Genomic DNA, 23,373 nt, shown 5'->3' with positions numbered 1-23,373 from the left:
CTGTGTTGGTGGTAGGAATTCTGGTGAGAAGGTGTCCTGAATTTCCCTACCAGCTTTGATGAGCGTGATCTCTCATTCATCCAGCATTCAGGTGCTTTTCAATTTGTTTCTGTATTTCTCACAAAAGGGGATTTGTCTGCGAATTGTCGTGGGGGGTGGTGGGGAAGAGAGTCTAGGACTTTTTACTGACATTTTGCTAATGTCACTGCTCCCAGGGTATTTGTTTTTAACTTTTAATTGATATTCGAAGTACAGACAACTAATGCCTAGCAGTTTTAATGTCTTTGGAGCTTTGTTAGCTTCTTATCAACTTTTGTATTTCACTTTCAGAGATTAAAAAAAGCTTTTAAGGGGATGACCTATGTAACTTTGGAAAATGGCATTGTAACTCATTATTCTAAGGCTAAAGTAGAAGTTATCCAAAAAAACTGTATTGTATTTGGTAAATTTGTTTTTTTATAGGGGTATAGTTAGCAATTCCAAAATACTATATACATATGGTAAGGTTGAACAAAGAGCTAAATTAGTTGTATGAAATGATAGCCAGGTTCTCACTGTCTGAAGAAAGTTCCAAATAAGTAAGGGAGAAGGCTAGAAAGAACCACATTGTGCTTGATTATAGTCACATATATTTTTGTTTATAAATATATGCATATATTGAGAGAAATATGTAGAGATACGTGTGTATATTTGGGTTAGTATAGGTTTATATACTTCCTACTTTGTTTGCTGAGAGGACCTACAAGTAATGACACCCCACTAGCAGTAAGCATCTTGTTTTCATGTCTTCTTTTCTAAATACTATCTCTAATGAAAGAGTCAGGAATCCCTGAAAAAATGCCTGATTTTAGGGCAAGGACAGACAGAGTACAAGATGACCTTGTGGAGCTTCTTGTAGTGCCAGAAAGTGGATGTCCAGTTGTTCCAGCATCATTTGTTGAAAACTATCTGTTCTCCATTGTGTTGCCTTTGCTTCTTTGTCAAAGGTCAGTTGACTGTATTTATGTGTGTCTGTTTCTGGGCTATTCTTTCATTGATCTGTTTTCTATTCTTTTGCCAATACCACACTCTCTTCATTACTGTATCTTTATAGTAAGTCTTGAGGTTGGGTGGTGTCAGCCTTTCAACTTAGTTCGTTTCCTTCAATATTGTGTTGGTCGTTCTCGGTCTTTTGCCTCTCCATGTAAACCTTAGAACCAGTTTGTCAATATCTATAAAATAACTTGCTGTGATTTTGATTGGGATTGTGTTGAATCTGTAGATCAAATTGGGAAGAACTGAACATCTTGACAATACTGAGCTTTTTAATCCATGAATTTGGAATATCTCTCCATTTATTTTTTCTTATTTTATTTTGTTCATTGAAACTTTGTAGTTTTCCTCACATAGATCCTACACATATTTTGAATTTATATCTAAATATTTTTTGTTGAAAATTCCACTTGTTCATTGCTAGTATATAGGAAAGCAGTTAGACTTGTATATATTAATATTGTATCCTGCAATCTTGCCATGGTCACTTATTATTTCCACAAGTTTTTTTGTTATTATTCATTCTTTCTGATTTTCTATATGGGCAGTCATGTCATCTAAGAATAAGTTGTATTTCTTTCTTCTCAATCTGTATATCTTTCATTTCCTTTTCTTGTGTTCTCCCAGTATGATTTTGAAAAGGAAGGGTAAGAGGGAGTATCCTTAGTTTGTTCCTGATCTTATCAGGAAAGCTAGTTTCTTCCAGTGAGTATGTTTTTAGCTAAAGGTTTTTGTAGATGTTCTTTGTCAGGTTGAAGAAGTTCCCCTCTGTTTCTAGTTTGCTGAGAGTTTTTGTCATGAATGGGTGTTGGATTTTGTCAAATTCTTTCTCTGCATCTATTGATAAGATCATGTGATTTTTTTTCCCTTTAGTCTGTTGATATGATGGTAGATTATATTAATTTTCAAATGTTGAACCAATCCTGCAGATCTGTAATAAATCCCACTTGATTATAGTATATAATTCTTTTTATACATTTTTGGATTTGATTTGCTAATATTGTGTTCAGAATTTTTGCATCTATGCATGAAAGCTCTTGGTTTGTCATTTTATTTTCTAATGTCTTTTCTGGTTTTAGTATTAGGGTAATACTGGCCTCATAGAAGGAACTAGTATTCTCTGCTTTTATCTTGTGGAAGAGATTGTAGAAATTTTGTATAATTTCTTCCTTAAAGGTTTGGTAGAATCCACCAGTGAACCCATCTGGGCCTGGTCTTTTCTGTTTTTTTTTTTTTTTTTTTTTTTTTTTTTGCAGTACGTGGGCCTCTCACTGTTGTGGCCTCTCCTGTTGCGGAGCACAGGCTCCGGACGCGCAGGCTTAGCGGCCATAGCTCACAGGCCCAGCCACTCCGCGGCATGTGGGATCTTCCCGGACCGGGGCACGAACCTGTGTCCCCTACATCGGCAAGCGGACTCTGAACCACTGCGCCACCAGGGAAGCCCTGTCCTTTCTGTTTTTGAAGATTATTATCAATTCAATTTCTTTAATGGATATAGGCTTATTCAGATTGTCTTTCTTTATGGTTCTTTTTAGTTGATTTGCTTGGACTGTTTAAACTCATTTAATATTGGATTATGTTATCTTTTATTATACTTCTAGAATTATTAAAATACTGTCAGTGTACTCCGTGATGTTATCTTAGATTTTTTTACTTTTTATGAGATATTAATAAAATAAAACTGTTTTCTTCCAGCCTAGTGTATTAATCATAACCTACAAGGAACCTGCAAAATCATCTTCTCAGTTTGGATCCTACAAGCAAGCTGAATGGAGGCCAGATAGTACCATGATAGCTGTGTCAGTAAGTACATTTTTCAACTTTAATGCTGTTTTCTTATGAAATCATTACATCGCATTTAAATTTAATTCTCTTAGATAAGATCCTTTCACTTTTTCACACCCATTAGTATTTACCATCTGTGATAGAAATTGCTGTACCGATTCTTCTATTCAGGTTACTCTTACTATATCGTCTTTCTTGATTCTTCTACTTCCTCTCATACCTTAACGGTGCCTATATCCTTTTCTTTTTATTCCTCTCACTTTCCTGTTTTGTCCTTGAAGTCTAATCTAGATTTTTTTTTTTTTTTTTCTTTTTGCGATATGCGGGCCTCTCACTGTTGTGGCCTCTCCCGTTGCGGAGCACAGGCTCCGGACGCGCAGGCCCAGCGGCCATGGCTCACGGGCCCAGCCGCTCCGCGGCATATGGGATCCTCCCAGACCGGGGCACGAACCCGTATCCCCTGCATCGGCAGGCGGACTCTCAACCACTGCGCCACCAGGGAGGCCCTAATCTAGATTTTTTAAGCTTTCATCTGTATTTACATGTTATTCCCAAATTTATATTATAAATCCTGCCCTCTGTTCCCAAGGATGTCTCATAAAAATGATAAACTTTGTGTTTATGTCATACTGCATTCTCATATCTATTTGTGTTTACTTTTGCATTTCTCCTCTATTCCATTAATGTGCTTAGGTCTGGTTAATTTTACCTTTTCATTGTCAGCTCTTGGGCTGTCATCATCACCTAATTTGAATTAGCAATAATACATTTATTGAGAGCACCTTCCATGTAACTATTATTATAACCGCATTAGGTGTATCATCTCTTCTAAGCTTTAAATTGACACTTTGAAGTAGATACAATTGTCCTTTGTAGTAGATTAGTGTATTGAGGGTTTGAGAAATTAAGTTTTATCCAAAGTTACACAGATAGTGTATATTGGAGAGAAGGACTTTAGAATTAGGTACTTAGATTCCATTTACTGTCAAGTACTACACTGATTTATCTCTCTGCTTTCAGTCCTTTTCCTGTTCATGCTATATAATGCTGACTGGGTTAATCATCTGAAAGTGGCTCCATAAAGTAAAAAATATTGAGTAGTTCCTCACTTCCTGCAGCAAGGGTTTGCAGACTACCAACCATGTACCAAATTTACTCTGCTTCCTGTTGGTGTATGGACCATGAACTAAGAATAGTTTTATGTATTTAAATTATTGAAAAAATGAAAGAGGAATAGTATTTTTGACAGGTGAAAATTATATGAAATTTAAATTTTATTGTCCATCAATAATGTTTTTTTTGAGTACGAAAATGCTAATTTATTTACATATTGTCTAGCCGCTTTCAAGGGACAACAGCTGAGTTGAGTAATCCTGACAGTTACCATACGTGGTGCTTTATTTCTTCACTCTCCTCAGTGCAGTATAAATTATAATAAAGCATTTATAAATTCATTGTTTCAAGTGCCACGCATATTGCTGTATTGTGTTCATACTGATCATGTCAAAGGAATAAAAAGAGAAAAATAGATTTTGAATTTCATGCTTTTAAAGCACATGTATATTATTTTATTACTGAATTAGATGACAAAATATTGTGTTTATTATGGAATGACACTATAGTGATGCCAGAAGAATACAGTATAAGTTGAAATTACCCAGCTACGTACTCATCACAGTATTCCCAGCTCACTGAAATTAGTAGTCAGGAAAAATTAGAAAATTTAAAATGGATTATCTCATCACATTAGAATTTTTTCACAAATGAAGGTGCAATCAAAGTAAGTTTGCTTGGTTCTTATGATGAACTGACAAATGTTAATACTGCTCAGTTTATTTGAATATCAAGACAGAATGTGAAATGACTAAGAATTATTCCCCATGAATAGCATGTGTGGGACAACTTCAGGTGAAAAAAATTTTCAAAGTTGAGAAAACACTAATTCAGTACAACCTGAAGTAGAATCCACTAAGGTGTCTTGATTGATGGTGGTAAACACATGGAGCAGAAAAAGGCTTTAGTTGGACAAATTTACAAAGCTTATGCATATGTAAACATTTAAAACTGATGGTTATTTTAAGTTTTTGTCAGAAATAGAAGCTGAATATCCTGACTTGCCCAAGCCCACAGTCCTTTGATGGCTTAACAGTTAGTGGTAAAGATTTATTGTGAATTTTTTGAGCTCATGTGTGAGGATGAAATTTTTTGGACTTGAGGAACCACTCTTAATCACCTGTGGGGCATTGAATAACTTTGGAAAATAGCTTTGCTGTAGACTTGATAATGTTTCCTAATGAATTTAAAACTATAAAGCAAAACAGTGCTTATATGTGAAACTTATATGTGGTTAAGCCATTTTGATGACAGCTAATGTTTGAATTACAAGTAAAGTTAGGCTGCTTTTTATATTTCCACTGCTGTCAAAAGTTAACAAGAAGTAAGATGTCTATTTCCAAGAAAAATTAGCAATAGATATTTTTTCTAAGGTCAAACCACAGTTCAAGTAGTATTTTTTGGACCTTGATGCAATTACAAAAGAAATTTCCATATTCATAATCCATTAATTGTGCAAATGAGGAGTGCTTCCACCTAACCTTCAGTTGGAAGTGATTACAATGTAATGACATGTTAATAGGCAAACATAGAAGAAATCTAGTAGACTTTATAATTGCCTACCAAGTGATGAATGTATTCAATTAAAATCATATGCTCATGGGTTGATATCAGTATTTGGCAGTGCTGGTTTGAAAACACATTTTCACATATAAATATGTAAAATCACATTACAGACTAGCATTAAGAGGAAACTTTGCAATTGATTTTGATCGTGGGAACACTAACTTTATTTTTAATTGAAATATAGTTGGTTTGCAGTGTTGTGTTTCTGGTGTACAGCAAAGTGATTCAGTTATATACATATATATATATTTATATATATACATTTATTTATTTTTCATATTATTTTCCATTATGGTTTGTTACAAGATATTGAATATAGTTTCCTGTGCTGTGCAGTAGGAACTTGGTTATTTTTTTTATATTTAGTAGTTTGTATTGGCTAATCCCAAGCTCCTAATTTATCCCTCCTCCACCCCCATCCCTGTTTGGTAACCATAAGTTTGTTTTCTGTGTCTGTGACTCTGTTTCTGTTTTGTACATAAGTTCATTTTTATCATATTTTAGATTCCACATGTAAGTGATATAATGTGGTATTTGTCTCTTTCTGTCTACCTACTTCACTTAGTATGATTATCTCTAGGTCCATCCATGTTGCTGCAAATGGGCATTATTTCATTCTTTTTTATGGCTGAGTAGTATTCCATATATATACACAACATCTTTATCCATTCATCTGTTGATGGACACTTAGGTTGCTTCCATGTCTTGGCGATTGTAAATAGTGCTGCTCTGAACATTGGGGTGTATGTGTCTTTTCAAATTAGACGTTTCCTTTTTTCCAGACCATATGCTCAGGAGTGGGCTTGCTGGATCATATGGTAACTTTGTTTTTAGTTTTTTAAGGAACCTCCATACTGTTTTCCATAGTGGCTGCACCAGTTTACATTTCCACCAGCAGTATAGGAGAGTTCCCTTTTCTCCACACCCTCTTCGGCATTTAATATTTGTAGACTTTTTGATAATGGCCATTCTGCCAGTGTGAGATGATACCTCACTGTAGTTTTTTTTTGTTTTTGTTTTTGTTTTGCTGTACATGGGCCTCTCACTGTTGTGGCCTCTCCCGTTGTGGAGCACAGGCTCTGGACACGCAGGCTCAGCGGCCATGGCTCACAGGCCCAGCCGCTCCACGGCATGTGGGATCTTCCCGGACTGGGGCACGAACCCGTGTCCCCTGCATCAGCAGGCGGACTCTCAACCACTGCGCCACCAGGGAAGCCCCTGCCCATTTTTTGATTGGGTTGTTTGATTTTTTCTTATTGAGTTGTATGAGCTGTTGTATATTTTGGAAATTAAGCCCTTGTTGGTCACATCATTTGCAAATATTTTCTCCCATTTCATAGGTTTTCTTTTCATTTTGTTCATGGTTTCCTTTGCTGTGCCAAAGCTTATAAGTCTGAATAGGTCCCATTTGTTTATTTTTGTTTTTATTTCTATTACCTTAGGAGACTGACCTAAGAAAACACTGCTACAGTTTATGTCAGAGGATGTTTCGCCTATGTTCTCTTCTAGGAGTTTTATGGTGTCATGTCTTATATTTAAGTCTTTAAGCCACTTTGAGTTTATTTTTGTGTGTGGTGTGAGAGTGTGTTCTAACTTCACTGATGTACATGCAGCCGTCCAGCTTTCCCAACACTACTTGCTGAAGAGACTTCTTCAGCAAGAAGAAGAAGAAGAAGAGATGACTTCTTGCCTCCTTTGTCGAAGATTGACTGAGTGTGGGCGTGTGGATTTATTTATGGGCTCTCTGTTCCATTTATCCATATGTCTGTTTTTGTGCCAGTACCATGCCATGCTGTTTTGATTACTGTAGCTTTGTAGCATTTTCTGAAGTCTGGGAGAGTTATGCCTCCTGCTGTGTTCTTTTTCCTCAGGATTGCTTTGACAATTCTGGGTCTTTTATGGTTCCATATAAATTTTATGATTATTTGTTCTAGTTCTGTGAAAAAGGTCATGGGTAATTTTATGATAGGGATTGCCTTAAATCTGTAGATTGCTTTGGGTAGTATGGCCATTTTAACAATATTCATTTTTTCAGTCCAAAAGCATGAAATGTCTTTCCATTTCTTTGAGTCATCTTCAGTTTCCTTTATCAATGTTTTATAATTCTCAGCATATAAGTCTTTAACCTCCTTCGTCAGTTTAATTCCTAAGTATTTTCATTTTTTGGATGCAGTTTTAAAGGGATTTTTTTTTAACTTTCTGATATTTCATTGGTAGGGTAGAGAGGTGCAACTGATTTCTGTATGTTAATCTTGTATCCTGCTACATTGCTGAACTCTTTATCAGTTCTAGTAGTTTTTGTGTGGAGTTTTTTTTTTTTTTTGTGGTACGCAGGCCTCCCACTGTTGTGGCCTCTCCCGTTGCGGAGCACAGGCTCCGGACACGCAGGCTCAGCGGCCATGGCTCACGGGCCCAGCTGCTCAGCGGCATGTGGGATCCTCCCAGACCGGGGCATGAACCCGTGTCCCCTGCATCGGCAGGCGGACTCTCAACCACTGCGCCACCAAGGAAGCCCCTGTGTGGAGTTTTTAGGGTTTTCAATATATAGTATCTTGTCATCTGTGTATTATGACAATTTTACCTCTTCCCTTCCAATTTGGATACCTTTTATTTCCTTTTCTTGTCTGATTGCTTCGGCTAGGACTTCCAATATTATGTTGAATAGAAGTGGTGATAGTGGGCATCCTTGTCTTGTTCTAGATTTTAGCAGGAAGGCTTTCAGCTTTTCCCCATTGAGTATTATGTTGGCAGGGGAACATAAACTTTAAATCTCAATTAAGCAAAAAATATTATCCCCACAAAAAGAATTTCATTCTCTTTAGTGGATATATATTACAAAGAAAAATTGTACTAAATTTTCATCACTATTATATTTAGAATTTTGTAACAGTAAAATTTATGAAAGTTTGTTTTCTCTCTGTAATCTTTTGTTGTTGTTTTTCTGTATTTTGATGCTTTGAAGCTGGTCCTGGAAGAGACTGCCCCTCTCAGGGCTAGCCAATTTCTAGAGATAGTAAAGGATTACCTGCTAATGTTCCTTTCATGGGCAAACCAAGCACTTCACAGCCTGTACCCTCAACCACATCCTTTATGGAGCTCTTTAACTAGGGCCACTATTCCCCACTCCTAATTACCCCAGGGCCAGTTACCAGATAACTAGAAACAGCCTCTACAGAAACAATTTCACAATAATTTATTAACCTTTGCATATACTAAATATTAAGAAAACAAAGAAGTTTGGAATTATTTCTGTTCTCAAGTTGGGGATGGGTAAAATACATATGTAAGAGAAGATAACAAACAACTTACTCTTTTTGGCTACTGAAAGTCCAGTTTTTATTTTACCTGGTTATTGCTTCTAGTCTTTTTCTAGAACATACATTTCCATACAACTGGAGATGTCATGATGAACATAAATTTAGCTATTGTAGTCTGGTTTATGTTAAATATGCTAAGTAAATGCTGACCTGATTCAAGTGATTTAAGTTAATTCATCTCTGTGTAATTTAAAACATGAATTAATGGTTTAGCTTACATGAATTATAAGTTCATAAATCGACTTTATGAAAAATAGACTTTGTCTTTTAGAGCAATTTTAAGTTAACAGCAAAATTGAGAGGAAGGTATAGAGATTTCTTTCATTACTCCCTGCCCCAACACATGCATAGCCTCCCCCCATTATCCTCCACTAGAGTGATATATTTGTTACAATTGGTGAATCTACATTCAGCATCATTATCACCCAGAGACCATAGTTTGCATTACGGTGCACTTTTGGTGTTGTACATTGTGTGGGTTTGGATGAATTGATAATGACATGTATCCACCATTATAGTATATAAAGAGTAGTTTCACTGCCCCTCAGATCCTCTGTGCTTTGCCTATTTATCCCTTTATATTCCATAACCCCTGGCAGCCACTGATCTGTTTTATTGTCTTCATAGTTTTGCCTTTTCTAGAATGTCATATAATTGGAATCATACAGTATGTAGTCTTTTCAGGTTAGCTTCTTTCACTTAGTAGTATGCATTTAACGTTCCTCCATGTCTTTTCATGACTTAATAGCTCATTACTTTTTAGCATGAATATTAAATCATTGTTCGGATGTATTACAGTTTATACATTCACCTACTGAAGGACATCTTGGTTGCTTCCAAATTTTAGCAGTTATGAATAAAGCTGGTATAAACATCTTTGTGCAGGTTTTTGTATGGACATGTTTTCAACTCCTTTCATGTGCTGAGGTGCACTTGCTGGGTTGTATGGTAAAACTATGTTTAGTTTTGTAAGAAACTGCCAAACTGTCTTCCAGAGTGGCTGTACCATTTTGTATTCCCATCAGCAATGAATGAGAGTTCCTGTTACTCCACATCTTTGACAGTGTTGTCAGTGTTTTGGATTATGGTCATTCTAATAGGTGTATAGTGGTATCTCGTTGTTTTAATTTGCATTTTTCTCATGACATATGCTCTGGAATATCTTTTCATATGCTTATTTGCCATCCATATATCTTTGGTGAGGTGCCTGTTAAGGTCTTTGGCCCATTTTTTAGTTGGGTTGTTTGTTTTCTTATTTTTGAATTTTAAGAGTTCTTTGTTATTTTAGGTAACAGTCCTTTATCAGATATGTCTTCTGCAAATATTTTCTGCCAGTCTGTGGCTTGTCTTTTCATTCTTTTGACAGATTTTTTGCAGAGCATAAGTTTTTAATTTTAATGATGTCCAGCTTATCAGTTTATTTAATCGATTGTGCCTTTGGTGTTGTATCTAAAATTCGTCACCAAACCGAGGTCATGTAGATTTTCTGTTATGTTATCTTTTAAGAGTTTTATAGTTTTGAGAATTGGATTTTTAAAAGTTTTAGTTTTTAATAAGGGGGATAAATGTTTGTTGAAGAAAATCTGATAATTGTAGAGATAAACAAGAAAAAATAAATAACTTCACTACTCACAGATAATCATTAATTTTTACTTATGTTCCTATATCTTTTTAATGGATGTTTGCAGATACACTTATATTTAATAGTACATAGAATTTGAAAGGCTATTGAAGTCTGTTTGTTTTTAAATCCAAAGTGATATTACTATAAGTGACTGCTAATGTCACCTGTTCATGAGGAGCACATTTGATAAATCTGTGAGTTTTCATAGGTAGAGGATTATTGAAAACATATTTTTTTCTTTATAGAAAGCTGTACAGCTTTTTTGACATGTTATATCATGAACATTGTCTCACCAACATTTTTCTGTAACTTGATTTTGAATGTTTGCATAGGATTCTAACTTACAGATGAGTAGATATTTAAATAGATAAATATAGAAATTTTCATTATTTTCACACAAAATTGACATCTTAATTTACACATTACTCTGCAATTTGATTTTTTTCACTTAGTATATTATGACTACCCTTCTAGATTAATACATATACTTCCAACTTATTAGTTTTAGTATTTGTATAATATTCCATAGTGTGGAAGTTTCTTATATTCTTTGCTGTTACTCTCTTAATGGACCTTTGGCAACTATAAACAGTGCTACAGTAAACAATGTTATACATATACCCTTTTGTATTAGTGCATTTATTTCTTTAGGGCACTTTTCCCTATGTAGGATTGCTGGGTCAAAGTGTATATGTATATACTTTATAATGAATATTGCCAAATCATTTTTTCATAAAATTGTGTCAGTTTCCAGAGTCACTACTATGTGTTCTTAAGATTCCTGTTTACCTACATTTGTGCCTGCATTGGATTGGTGAAAAATGGTCTTGTCATTTTAATTTCCATTTGTTTAATTTCTATTGCTAGTGAGGTTTGGCATCTTTTCCTATATTTATTGGCCCTTTGCAGTTCCTCTTCTGTAGGTTGCCTGTGTTTGTCCATTTTTCTTTTTTTCTTTAATTTATTTGGTTGTACCAGGTCTTAGTTGTGGCTCGCGGGCTCCTTAGTTGCAGCTTTCCTTAGTTGTGGCACACAGGCTCCTTAGTTGAGGCATGCATGTGGGATCTAGTTGCCTGACGAGGGATCGAACCCAGACCCCCTGCATTGGGAGTGCGGAGTCTTATCCACTGCGCCACCCGGGAAGTCCCTGTCCATTTTTCAAATCCAGAATATTAGTTCCATATCTTTTTGCTTGTTATTTTCACTATAGCTTCAATGCCAAGAGCATTTTCTGCACACAGTGGGCATTCATATATTAAATAATATCTGAACGTACTGTTCTTTAAGCATGGTGAAGGTTATCCTGTCTAGGTACAGGATTCTTAGATTGAGATTCTTTTTTTTTTTTTTTCCCCCCTAGCCATGAGGTAATGTTCTAGTGCCCTCTGGTTTCTAGGGTTATTAGTGAGAAGTCTAGTGTTAATCTTAGTCTTTTCCCTTTTCAGGAAACCTGTTCTTTTTCTCTGAAAGATTTTTCTCTTTGTGATTGAAATTGAGTTATTTTTACTTACAAGATTGTATCTTTTTTTTTCATTAAATTGTCTCCCTCTGCTTGCCTCCCTCCTTCCCACCCCGGGCCAATCCACCCAAATTAAACCTGAGTCTTAGGTGTTTCAGTCTGAAGACTTCAGTCTGTTTCTGCAGCTAGGGATTTTTTTTTTTCCTCAATAAGAGGAGAATAGAACAAGGTTTGTCCTGTTTTCTTTCTTTAATTCATTATTTGCAGACCTCCTGAATTTGTCTTACAAGTCTCTTACCTTTCAGTAATGATTTTATCAAGAAGGGACAAGCTGTCAAGATGGCAGCATAGAAGGACATGGAGCTCACCTCCTCCCACAGATATATAAAATAATACATCTACACGTGGAGTAGTTCTCACAGAATACATACTGAAAGCTGGCAAAAGATCTAATACAACCAAAGCTGCAAGAAAGATGCCCACATAACTGGTTAGGATGAAAGGGGAAATAAAAAGGAATCAGGACAGGACCTGTACCCCCTGGGAGGGACCTGTGAAAGAAGAAAGGTTTCCTCACCCTGGGAACCTCCTTCACCAGCTGGGAGGTCCACTGGGACAGATAGGGAGCTTCAGAGACGAATACAGGAGCCAGCTTATGGCCAGGTAGGGTAGAGGGAGACCAGCATAGACGGTCCTTGCACATTGGTGCACTTTCCAGCCCCACATGCAGGCCTGCCGGTATGTGCAGGGGCTGGATGCTGAAACTCGGGCTTCAGCGGACAGACCTGGTGAGGGGACTTGGTTTGGCTGTGCAGAGATAGCCTGAAGGGCCTGAAGTGTGGTCTGGGATGCAACTGGCACGGAGCACAGGTCTGCCATAGGAGCCCCATTGTCAACACACGAAGGGAAGGGTGTGGGCCCACCACAGCAGCCTCATTGTCAGCATGCTCCCAGCAGGACATGGCTGCAGCCACTGTGGACTTTGGAAATGTGCACCAGCAAGTTTTGGGAGCGTGCAGGCGCCACCAGAGTGGGTGTGCATATGCAAAGGCAGGGCTGAAATCTGAGCAGATTACCAGCACTCCCATAGTGGGTGCAGGAGCTCGACTTCCGTGGGTTTTCACACCAGTGCCTTTGTGAGCATGCACATCCCTGAGAAATGTATGAGTCTGTTGATTATTGATGCTCCTGTAGCAGAGGCTGGTTTGAAGGCATTGCCAGCAATATTGTGCTTTGTGGGCGCACACACCGGGTGGCGGGTAACATCACGGAGTTGCATGTCCTGGTGGATAGCTCCTGGAGAAAAATACACAGAGGCCCCTTTCCTAGTGAGAGCATTCCAGTCCTGCCTACCTCACACTGTAGCTTAGAACTGGATCTGGGGGCTTCTACTCCAACAATTGGGGAGCAGACCCTGCTCCCAACAGGGCTGTGACAACCACAGAGCAAAGAAGAGGCCCCGCCCAACATCCAGTGCAGGCTCTGGGCACCACAACACAACCCCTCTGTCAAGGGGATAACGGCCAGAACATGGCAGGCATCCGTACCAAATACAGGCCTTGCACCAAAAACACTGGACTCACACAGGCTACACAGGGATGCTCCCAAATAAAAAACAGCCCTTTAAGACCACAGTAGATAACTGTGTCTCCTAAATTCAGATAGAGAAATATGAGTAAAATGAAAAATTGGAGGAACCACTCCCAATTAAAAGAACAAGAGAAATCCCCTGAAAGAACACAAAATGAAAGAAACCTCTCCATTCTACCAAACCCTGAGTTCAAAAAGGAGGTAATAAAAATGCTAAAGAAATTAAGAAAGATTATTGATAGAAATGCAGATCACTGTAACAAGGAACTAGAAACTATAAAGAGGAGCCAGTCAAAATTAGACAATTCAATTGCCAAGATGAAAACTGAGCTAAAGGCAATGAACAGTGGACTAAATAAGGCAGAAGAATGAATAAGTGATCTGGATGATAGAATAACAGAAATGACCCGATCAGAACAGCAGACAGAAAGACAAATGAAAAAAACAATTGAAAGCAACATATGAGATCTGTGGGATAATGTTAAGCATTCCAATCTACGCATAATAGGGATCCCAGGAGAAGAAAGAGAAAAGGGGATTGAAAGTGTATTTGAAGAAATTATGGCTGAAAACTTCCCAAATCTAAAGAAGGAAACAGATATCCAGGTACAGGAAGCACAGAGGGTCCCAAACAAAATGAACCAAAACAGACCTACGCTGAGACATGTTATAATTAAAATGTCAGAACTTAAAGATAAAGAGATGATTCTTAAGGCATCAAGAGAAAAACAGTCAGTCAGTTACAAGGGAACCCCCATAAGGCTATCACCTGATTTCTCTACAGAAACTTTGCAAGCTAGGAGGGAGTGGCAAGATATATTCAAAGTCATGAAAGGGAAAAATCTGCAGCCTAGGATACTGTACCCAGCAAAATTATCATTTAGAGTAGAAGGGGAGATAAAGAATTTCCCAGACAAGGAAAAACTAAAAGAATACAGCAATACTAAACCTATCCTAAAAGAAATATTGATAGGTCTTCTCTAGATAGAAAAGAAGCAAGACTCTGTAGGAAAGAGAAATCACAATAGGAAAGGCAAGTACATAAAGGGATTGTTTGATCACTTAAGGAAGCCAGTACGTAGATTTTTTAAAAAATCAAAAAAATTTGTGAAAGTGATTATAATTACAATGAACAGCAAGGGGATAACATGAAGATGTAAAATAGGACATCAAAGTCACAAAATGTAGGGGAGGGGAGTAAGAAAATATAGATCTTTTAGAATGTGTTTGAACTTACATGACTACCTGTCTAAAGCAAGGAGATATAGTAATGGGTTAACATTTGAAAATCAGGGTAACCATGAATCAAAAACACAAAAGATTACAAAAAATAAAAAGAAAAGAACTCAAGGATAATAAAAAGAAAACTGTCAAACCATAAAAGGAAAAACAAAAGAAAGGAACAAAAAAAATACAAAATCAACTGGAAAACAAGGTTTAAAATGGCAATAAAGACATATCTACTTATCAGTAATTACTTTAAATGTCAGTGGACTAAATGCTCCGATCAAAAGACAGAGAGTGGCAGATTGGATAACAAAACAAGAACCTATAGCATGCTGCCTACAAGAGACCCCCTTTAGGGTAAAAGAAACACATAGACTGACAATGAGGGGATGGAAAAAGATACTTCATGCAAATGGACATGACAGGAAAGTGGGGGTAGCAATACTCATATCAGACAAAATAGACTTCAAAGCAAAGGCCATAAAGAAAGACAGAAAAGGACACTGTACAATGATAAAAGGATTAATATAAGAAGAGGATATCATATGTTAACATGTATGCACCCATATAGGAGCACCGGAATACATAAAACAAACACTAACAGACATAAAAGGAGAAATTCCTGGGAATAAAATAATAGTAGGAGACTTTAACACCCCACTGACGTCAATGGCCAGATCTTGCAGACAGAAAATCAGTAAGGCAACCGAGATCCTAAATGACACAATAGAACAGTTAGACTTAATTGATATCTACGGGACATTACATCTTAAAAAACCAAACAAACAGGATAAACATTCTTTTCAAGCGCACATGGAACATTCTCTGGGATAGACCATATGCTGGGACACAAAACAAGCCTTAGTAAATTTAAGAGAATAGAAATTATTTCAAGCATCTTTGCTGACCACAACTGCTTGAAACTAGAAATCAACCACAGAAAGAGAAATGAGGAAAAAATGATTACATGGAGACTAAACAACATGTTACTAAAAAAAACCGAATGGGTCAGTGGTGAAATCAAAGAGGAAATTTTTAAAAATCCTGAGACAAGTGATGAAACACAACCGTACAAAATCCATGGGATGCAGCAAAAGCAGTTCTAAGAGGGAATTTCATAGTGATACAGGCCTTCCTCAGAAAAATCTCAAATAAACAACATACCCTACTACCTAAAAGAATTAGAAAAAGAAGAACAAATCTAGATTCAGCAGAAGGGAAGAAATAAAGATCAGAGAGAAAATAAATAAAATAGAGATTAAGAAAAACAATAGAAAAGATCAGTAAAATTTATATGGAACCACAAAAGGCTCAGAATTGCCAAAGCCATTGTGAAGAAAAAGAACAAAACTTGAGGCATAACCTTTCCAGACTTGAGACTATACTACAAAGCTACAGTAATCAGAACAGCATGGTATTGGCACAAAAATAGACATGGATCAATGGAACAGAATCGAGAGTCCAGAAATAAACCCATGAATCTATGGTCAATTAATCTGTGACAAAGAGGGCAAAAATATACAATGGAGAAAAGACAGTCTCTTCAACAAGTGGTGTTGGGAAAGCTGGACAGCTACATGTAAATTAGTGATGTTAGAACACTCCCTCAAACCATATACAAAAATAAACTCAAAATGGTTTAGAGACCTAGATGTAAGACTTGAAACTATAGACCTCCTAGAGGAGAACATAGGCAAAACATTCTCTGACATAAATGATAGCAATATTTTCTTAGATCCATTTGCCAAGGCAAAAGAAATAAAAGCAAAAATAAACAAATGGGACCTATTCAGACTTAAGCTTTTGCACAAGAAAGTAAGCCATAAACAAAATGACGAAACAACCTACAGACTGGGAGAAAAATATTTGCAAATGATGTGACCAACAAGGGCTTAATTTCTAAAATATACAAACAGCTCATACAACTCAATATCAAAAAATGAATCCAATCAGAAAATGGGTAGAAGACCTAAGTAGACATTTCTCCAAAGAAGACATACAGATGGCCAATAGGCACATGAAAAGATGCTCCAAATCACTAATTATTAGAGAAATGCAAATCACAATTGCACTGAGGTATCACCTCACACCAGTCATCATCAGAAAGTCTACAAATAATAAATGCTAGAGAGGGTGTGGAGATAAGGGAACCCTCTTATACTGCTGGTGGGAATGTAAACTGGTGCAGCCACTGTGGAAAATAGTATGGAGGTTCCTTAAAAAACTAAAAATTGAGTTACCATATGATCCAGCAAGCCCACCCCTGGGCATATGTTTGGGAAAAAAAGGAAAAGTCTAATTTGAAAAGATATATACACCACAGTGTTCAGAACAGCCCTGTTTACGATAGCCAAGACATGGAAGCAACTTAAGTGTCCATTGACAGATGAATGGATAAAGATGTTGTGTGTATGTGTGTGTATATCTATATATCATAGATAGGTAGATACACACACACACACACACACACACACACTGGAATATTACTAAGCCATAAAAAAGAATGAAATACTGCCATTTGCAGCAACATGGCTAGACCTAGAGATTATCATACTAAGTGAAGTAAATCAGACAGATAAAGACAAATATATGATATCGCTTATATGTGGAATCTAAAAATGCAAATGAACTTATTTACAAAACAGAAACAGAGTCACAGACATAGAAAACAAACATGTTTACCAAAGGGATGGGGGGGATAAATCAGGAGTATGGGATTAATGTACACACTACTATAGATAGAATAGGTAAACAACAAGGATTTATTGTATAGCACAGGGAACTATATTCAATATCTTGTAATAACCTATAATGGAAAAGATTCTGAAAAAAATAAATATAACTGAATATGTTTGCTGTACACCTGAAGGTAACACAATATTGTAAATCAACTATACTTCAATAAAAAATTAAAATTACAAAAAATAATGATTTATATCTGTGTGTTTTCTGTATCTTGAGATTGTTTCCATTTGAGCATCTGGAATAAAAGGTTCAGCTGCCATAAAGGATTATTCTTCATCAGTCCATCTGTTGCATTTTTCTATTAGGAAATATTTAGCTCTGAAGAGTCTTGTTTATCTCCTGATAGTATCTTCTGAAAGTGCTTAATATTTTTTCCTTAATTTACTTGCTTTTTTCTGTCTCATCAGTGTGGCTTATTGGTAGGATCCATATATTTAGCTGTTTATTTTGGTCTTTTATCATAAAGTTACTGAGATTCCACAGAGGTGGTATTTTTCTTGGTTTTGTTCCATTAGCTACCCACAGAGGTTAGTCTTTTGTGTGAGCCTCTCTGGCAATGCACACCAGCAGGTGTTTGCTAAAATGACAGTTTGCAGAGGCAGATAAGGTCACAAACTCTTGTCTTCTTTTGAGGCTTAGGGTGTCTCCTCTGCTCAGGCACTTTGAGTGGAAGAGTCTTTAGCTGAAGGATCCTCCAGACCATGAGGTCTGGGAGCAATTCATTTCAACAGTACAGTGTCTGCTCTAAGCCTGCTGAAGTCAGTAGGGTTAAGCGTACGGCCCTGTCAATGTCCACTTCTGGAAGCAGTCACATTCAGCTCTTTGAGGGCTCTGCTTTTTAAGCTTACTTAGGGAACTGTGAAATTCCAGGTATTGGCCCAGAGCCTCAAAGGAGTGGCAAAACACAGCTTAACATTTTCTTAGCCTCTTATGTGAAATATATTGATTATGAATTAGCTACTTACTTAAAGATTCAGAGTTACTATTATGGTAGTTAACTTTCTTGGTGTCTGCTATGTGCTAGGCACTATTGTAAGTGCTTTAAGTGTATTAAAATTAATTTATTCTTCATAACACTCCTCTAAAGGTAGGTAATTTTATTGCTTCCACCATATAGTAGAGCTAACTATGGTAGACAGGTTAAAGCCCCTGCCCCAGATTACATAAATACTATGTACCTAAGATCACGTCACTGATAATGGAATTCTAACCCATGAAGGCTGGTTCTAGAATTTGAAAGTATTAATAATTTTGCCTTGCTGCCTTTCTCTGTTAGCATGGTTGTTTAATCTTACCAGCTATTATGGAATAAAGCTGAATCTAGGAGACACTTTGAAATTTGCTTCTACAAAAAAAATCATTGATAGACTGTGTGAGAAGGATATACAGTTGTATGACCTGTAGAGCAATACAGCATCACTCTCTTTCTGCACATTAAGTCAAAGCCAAGGCAGTCATCCCCATTTAATTTTCTTATGGCCTTCCCCCTGATCCCCAAGTATAGTCATTGTATGCTCTGACATGTCAGTTTTATTAAAAATTCTATTACTATGTCATCAACAGAACCACAGTCACCTCCTTATCAACTTGTACCTTAGAAAGAAATCTCACTGACACTGTTTTTTAATGGGGTGTGAGAAAGAAAATCCTTTACCATTTTAAGAATTGGCCCATAGCTTTTGGGAACGTGTATTCTCTGAGCATCAGAAGTAGAATATCATTTTTGTAGACATGTTACCAGACCATAAATATCCTTACAGTTTTCCTCAGTTTTAGACAATTGATGTATATCCATGCGCAAGGAACATTAAAATGAATTTGATGTACTGTCTTATTTCTAGGACTCTATCTGGCAAATAGTAGCACCAGCATATTTAGGCATTTGCGTAAGTATTGTTATTGAGGCTTTGCTTATAATAGGAAAAAACCTGGAGTCCCTTGATTCTGTGTTCCCATCCAATCACCAGTATTTTGCTAAGTCCTGTCTCTAGTTTACTGCCATCCTCTTCTCTTTATTCTCATTGTCATTGCCTTAGCACAGGCCTTTAGTATCTTTTGTAGATTGCCTAGAACTCAAAACTTTCAGTTACGTTTTTTGTCTACTTGAAATGCATCTAAATTACGCATAGCTATTTCTGAATCACACCTCTTATTTTTTTAATATTTATTTATTTATTTGGCTGTGCCGGGTCTTAGTTGCAGCACGCCACATCTTCTTTGCAGCATGTGGGATCTTTAGTTGCAGCATGCGGGGTCTTTAGTTGAGGCATGCGAATTCTTAGTTGCGGCATGTGGAATCTAGTTCCCTGACCAGGGATCGAACCTGGGCCCCCTGCACTGGGAACATGGAGTCTTAGCCACTGGACAACCAAGGAAGTCCCACTTATATTATTCTTACTTTAAACCTTTTGGTGGCTTCCCATTGCATTCAAAATGTGTTCCAAGCTTCTTAGCCTAGTATTCAGGGCATCTTGTGATCTGGCCTCAACCTGCCATTCCAACTGTTTCTCATTGCTACTCTTAATATTCTCTTTCACACCCAGCTAAATGGAAATGTAGATTGTTCTGCCACAACATGAGTTACTGTGACATGAATTAGAATATAACTTATTTATGAATAAGGGAAAGACATCAGTTTAATTTAGAATTCCTGTTGTTTCATTGTGATTTCTTTTCCCCTTCCCAGCATGTTAATGTATTGAGTCACCAAATAACAGCTGAAAGCAAAGTATAAGAGAGTGGAATACAGCAAATTGTAGAGGAGTACAGTGTTCTAAGTAGTACCCATTCATCTCTCTTTTCTTTTTTTTTTTCTTTTTTTCCCATCTTGGTGTGACCAGACACTGTTTTGGAAGTGATTACTCTGCTATTCTCCTGGATCTCTTTGAATTTTGCTCATCTCCATAACTTGGTGTCTTTAAATTATATTGTTTATACTTCCTTAAATTACACTAATTATACTTCCTTAAATTATACTATTTTTGTTAGGGTTGTTATTTTTCACACTTAACATCTATTATCTTCAAAATGGTGGCTCAAAACAGCCATTTGTTTACTCTCATTCTGTGATTTGCTCTGGGTTTGGTCAAATGGTTCTCCTGATCTCACCTCTAGTACTGATGTGGCTACAGTCATTTGACAGCTCCACTGATGCTGGATGGCCCCTTAGTTACATATCTGGTAGTTGACTGTAGCTGTCTGCTTTGGTTTTCTTTGTGACCTCTTATTTTCCAGTAGGCTAGATAAGGTCTTTCTTGTGATGGTAGAAGCTTTTCAAGAAGCAGAAGTTTCTGAGTCGAACCATCACTTCCATTCCTCTTTTCTAAATAGCTTTATTGAAGTACAGTTGATATACAATAAACTGCACATGTTTGAAATGTACAATTAGATACATTTTGAAACCATAACTACAGTCAAGATAGTGAACAGATCCATCACAGGTTTCCTTGTACCCTTTTGTAATTCCTCCATCCTGCTATGATTCATTCACCTCCCTCTAAAACTAATTATTGATTTGCTTTCTACCACTACAGATTACTAGAGTTTTAAATAAATGGAACCATACAATATGTGCTATGATATTTTTCTGATTTCTTTTGCTCAGCATAATTATTTTGAAATTCATGTATGTTGTCATGGATCAGTAGTTAATGCTGAGTATCTTATTGAATATAACACAGTTGGTTTATCCATTTATCTGTTGATGGGCATTTGAGTTGTTCATAGTTTTGGGCTATTTTAAATAAAAGTGCTATGAACATTCATGTACAAATCTTTATATGGACATATATTTCCTTTTCTCTTGGGTAAATAGCCATGAATGGAACAGCTAGATCGTAAGGTAGGTCCCTTGTGTTTAACTTTTTAAGGACACGCTAAACTTTTTATGAAGTAGTTGTACCATTTTACATTCCTACCAGCAGGGTACAAGAGTTCTCATTCCTCTCTGCCAACTTAAGGTGTGCCTTTTTAATTTTAGCTATTCTAATGAATGTGTGGTGGTATCCCATTATAGTTTTAATTTACATTTCTCTAATAACTAATGATGTTGAACATCTTTTCATTTGTTTATTTGCCATGTGTGTTTTCTGTGGTAAAGTGTCTTTTCAGATCATTCACCCATTTTATTTATTGGGTTCTTTGCTTTCTTATTGAGTTTCTAGAGTTCTTAGTGTATTTTGGATTCAAGTCCTTTATTACATATATGCTTTACGAAGAATTTCTCCTAGTATGTTACTTGTCTTTTCATTCTCTTAACACTATTTTTTGAATGCGTGAAGTAGTTAATTTTGATGGTGTCTGGTTCATTCGTTTATTTTTTAATGGCTCTTATCTTCTTCCTATGCTTTCTTCTAGAAGTCTTATGATTTAGGTTTTATATTTAGGTCTCTGATACATGTTGAGTTAATTTTTATATATGGTGCGGGATATGGATCTAAGTTGTTTGCATATTGATATTCAGTTGTTCCAGCACCATTTGTTGAAAAGGTTATCCTTTCTATGCTGCATTTCTTTTGCATCTGTGTCATAAATCTGTTGTCCACACGTATGTGGGGTTTTGTCTGTTCTCTATTCAGTTCCATGATATATTTGTCAGTATTTTGATTACTCTAGCTTTGTAATAATTTTTGAAATCACAGTGTGTTACTTTTTCAACTTTGTTCTTTGTTTTCAAAGTTGTTTTCAGTGTTTTAGGACTTTTTGTTTCTGTATGAATTTTAGCATCAGCTTGTCGGTTTCTATGAAAATACCTGCTGAGATTTTGACTGGCATTGCATTGGGTATGTGGATCCATTTGGGGGGAGTTGTCATCTTAGCAGTATTGAATCTTCTGACCTATGAACAACATATATCTCTTCCTTTATTTAGATATTTTTAACTTTGTCAATGTTCTGTTATCAGCGTGCAAGTATTTCACGTCTTTTGCCAGGTTTATCCCAAAGTATTTTATATTTTTTGATGTTTTTGAAAACAATATTTAAATTTTCTGATTGTTCACTGATAGTATATAGAAATGCAGTTGATTTTTCTGTTGATCTTGTATCTTGCAACCATGCTAAACTCAGTTATTCTAGTACTGTTTTTGTAGATTCCACCAGATTTTCTCTATAGATAGTGATGTCAAAAAACAGTTTTACTTTTTTCCTTTCCAATCTGGATCCTTTTATTTCTTTTTCTTGCCTGATTTTATTGGTTAGACTATCCAGTACAATTTTGAATAGGAGGAAAGCATTTAGTCTTTTACTATTAAGAATCATGTTATAGGGGCTTTCCTGGTGGCACAGTGGTTAAGAATCCACCTGCCAATGCAGGGAGCACGGGTTCGAGCCCTGGCCCAGGAAGATCCCACATGGTGCAGAGCAACTAAGCCCGTGCGCCACAGCTACTGAGCCTGCGCTCTGGAGCCCACAAGCTACAGCGACTGAGCCCATGTTCCACAACTACTGAAGCCCGCGTGCCACAACTACTGAAGCCCGCGTGCCTAGAGCCCATGCTCCTCAACAAGAGAAGCCACCACAATGAGAAGCCTGCACACCGCAACGAAGAGTAACCCCCACTCGCCACAACTAGAGAAAGCCCGTGCACAGCAACAGAGACCCAGTGTAGCCAAAGATAAATAAATAAATAAATATTAAAAAAGGAAGAAGAAGAATCATGTTATAGATATTTTGTAAATCCCCTTTATCAAGTTGTGGAAGTTCACCCTCTCATTAATTTGCTGAAAAATTTTAATTAGGAATGTTATGTTGGATTTTGTCTAATGTCTTTCCTGCATTTATTGAGACTATCATACTATTTTTCTTTTTTAGTTTGTTAATATGGTAAATTACATTTATAGATTCTTGAATGTTGAACCAACCCATCATTCCTGGATAAACCCCATTTATTTATGATGTATTAATACATTGTTAGAT

The 23,373-nt window shown here is 36.6% G+C and overlaps 1 protein-coding gene across 5 annotated transcripts in view; it reads left to right on the top strand.

Annotated features, from left to right (window-relative positions):
- RIC1 (RIC1 homolog, RAB6A GEF complex partner 1) overlaps nt 1–23,373 on the top strand; it is a 141,917-nt gene that overhangs the window by 35,157 nt on the left and 83,387 nt on the right. For all 5 annotated transcript variants that reach the window (XR_014293519.1, XM_082615391.1, XM_082615390.1 and 2 more), the window contains exon 2: nt 2,728–2,835. Coding sequence is in view for 4 of the 5 variants with exons in the window: in XM_082615391.1 (XP_082471517.1) it covers nt 2,728–2,835 (108 nt within the window). In the remaining variant the exon portion in view is untranslated. The remainder of the gene's footprint in view (nt 1–2,727; nt 2,836–23,373) is intronic.

This window comes from Mesoplodon mirus (genome assembly GCF_964341445.2).
Source record: "Mesoplodon mirus genome assembly, chromosome: 1".
NCBI classification, from domain to species: Eukaryota; Metazoa; Chordata; class Mammalia; order Artiodactyla; family Ziphiidae; genus Mesoplodon; species Mesoplodon mirus.
Note: the sequence above shows the minus strand (reverse complement) of the source record. Positions and strands in the feature narration are given on the sequence as shown.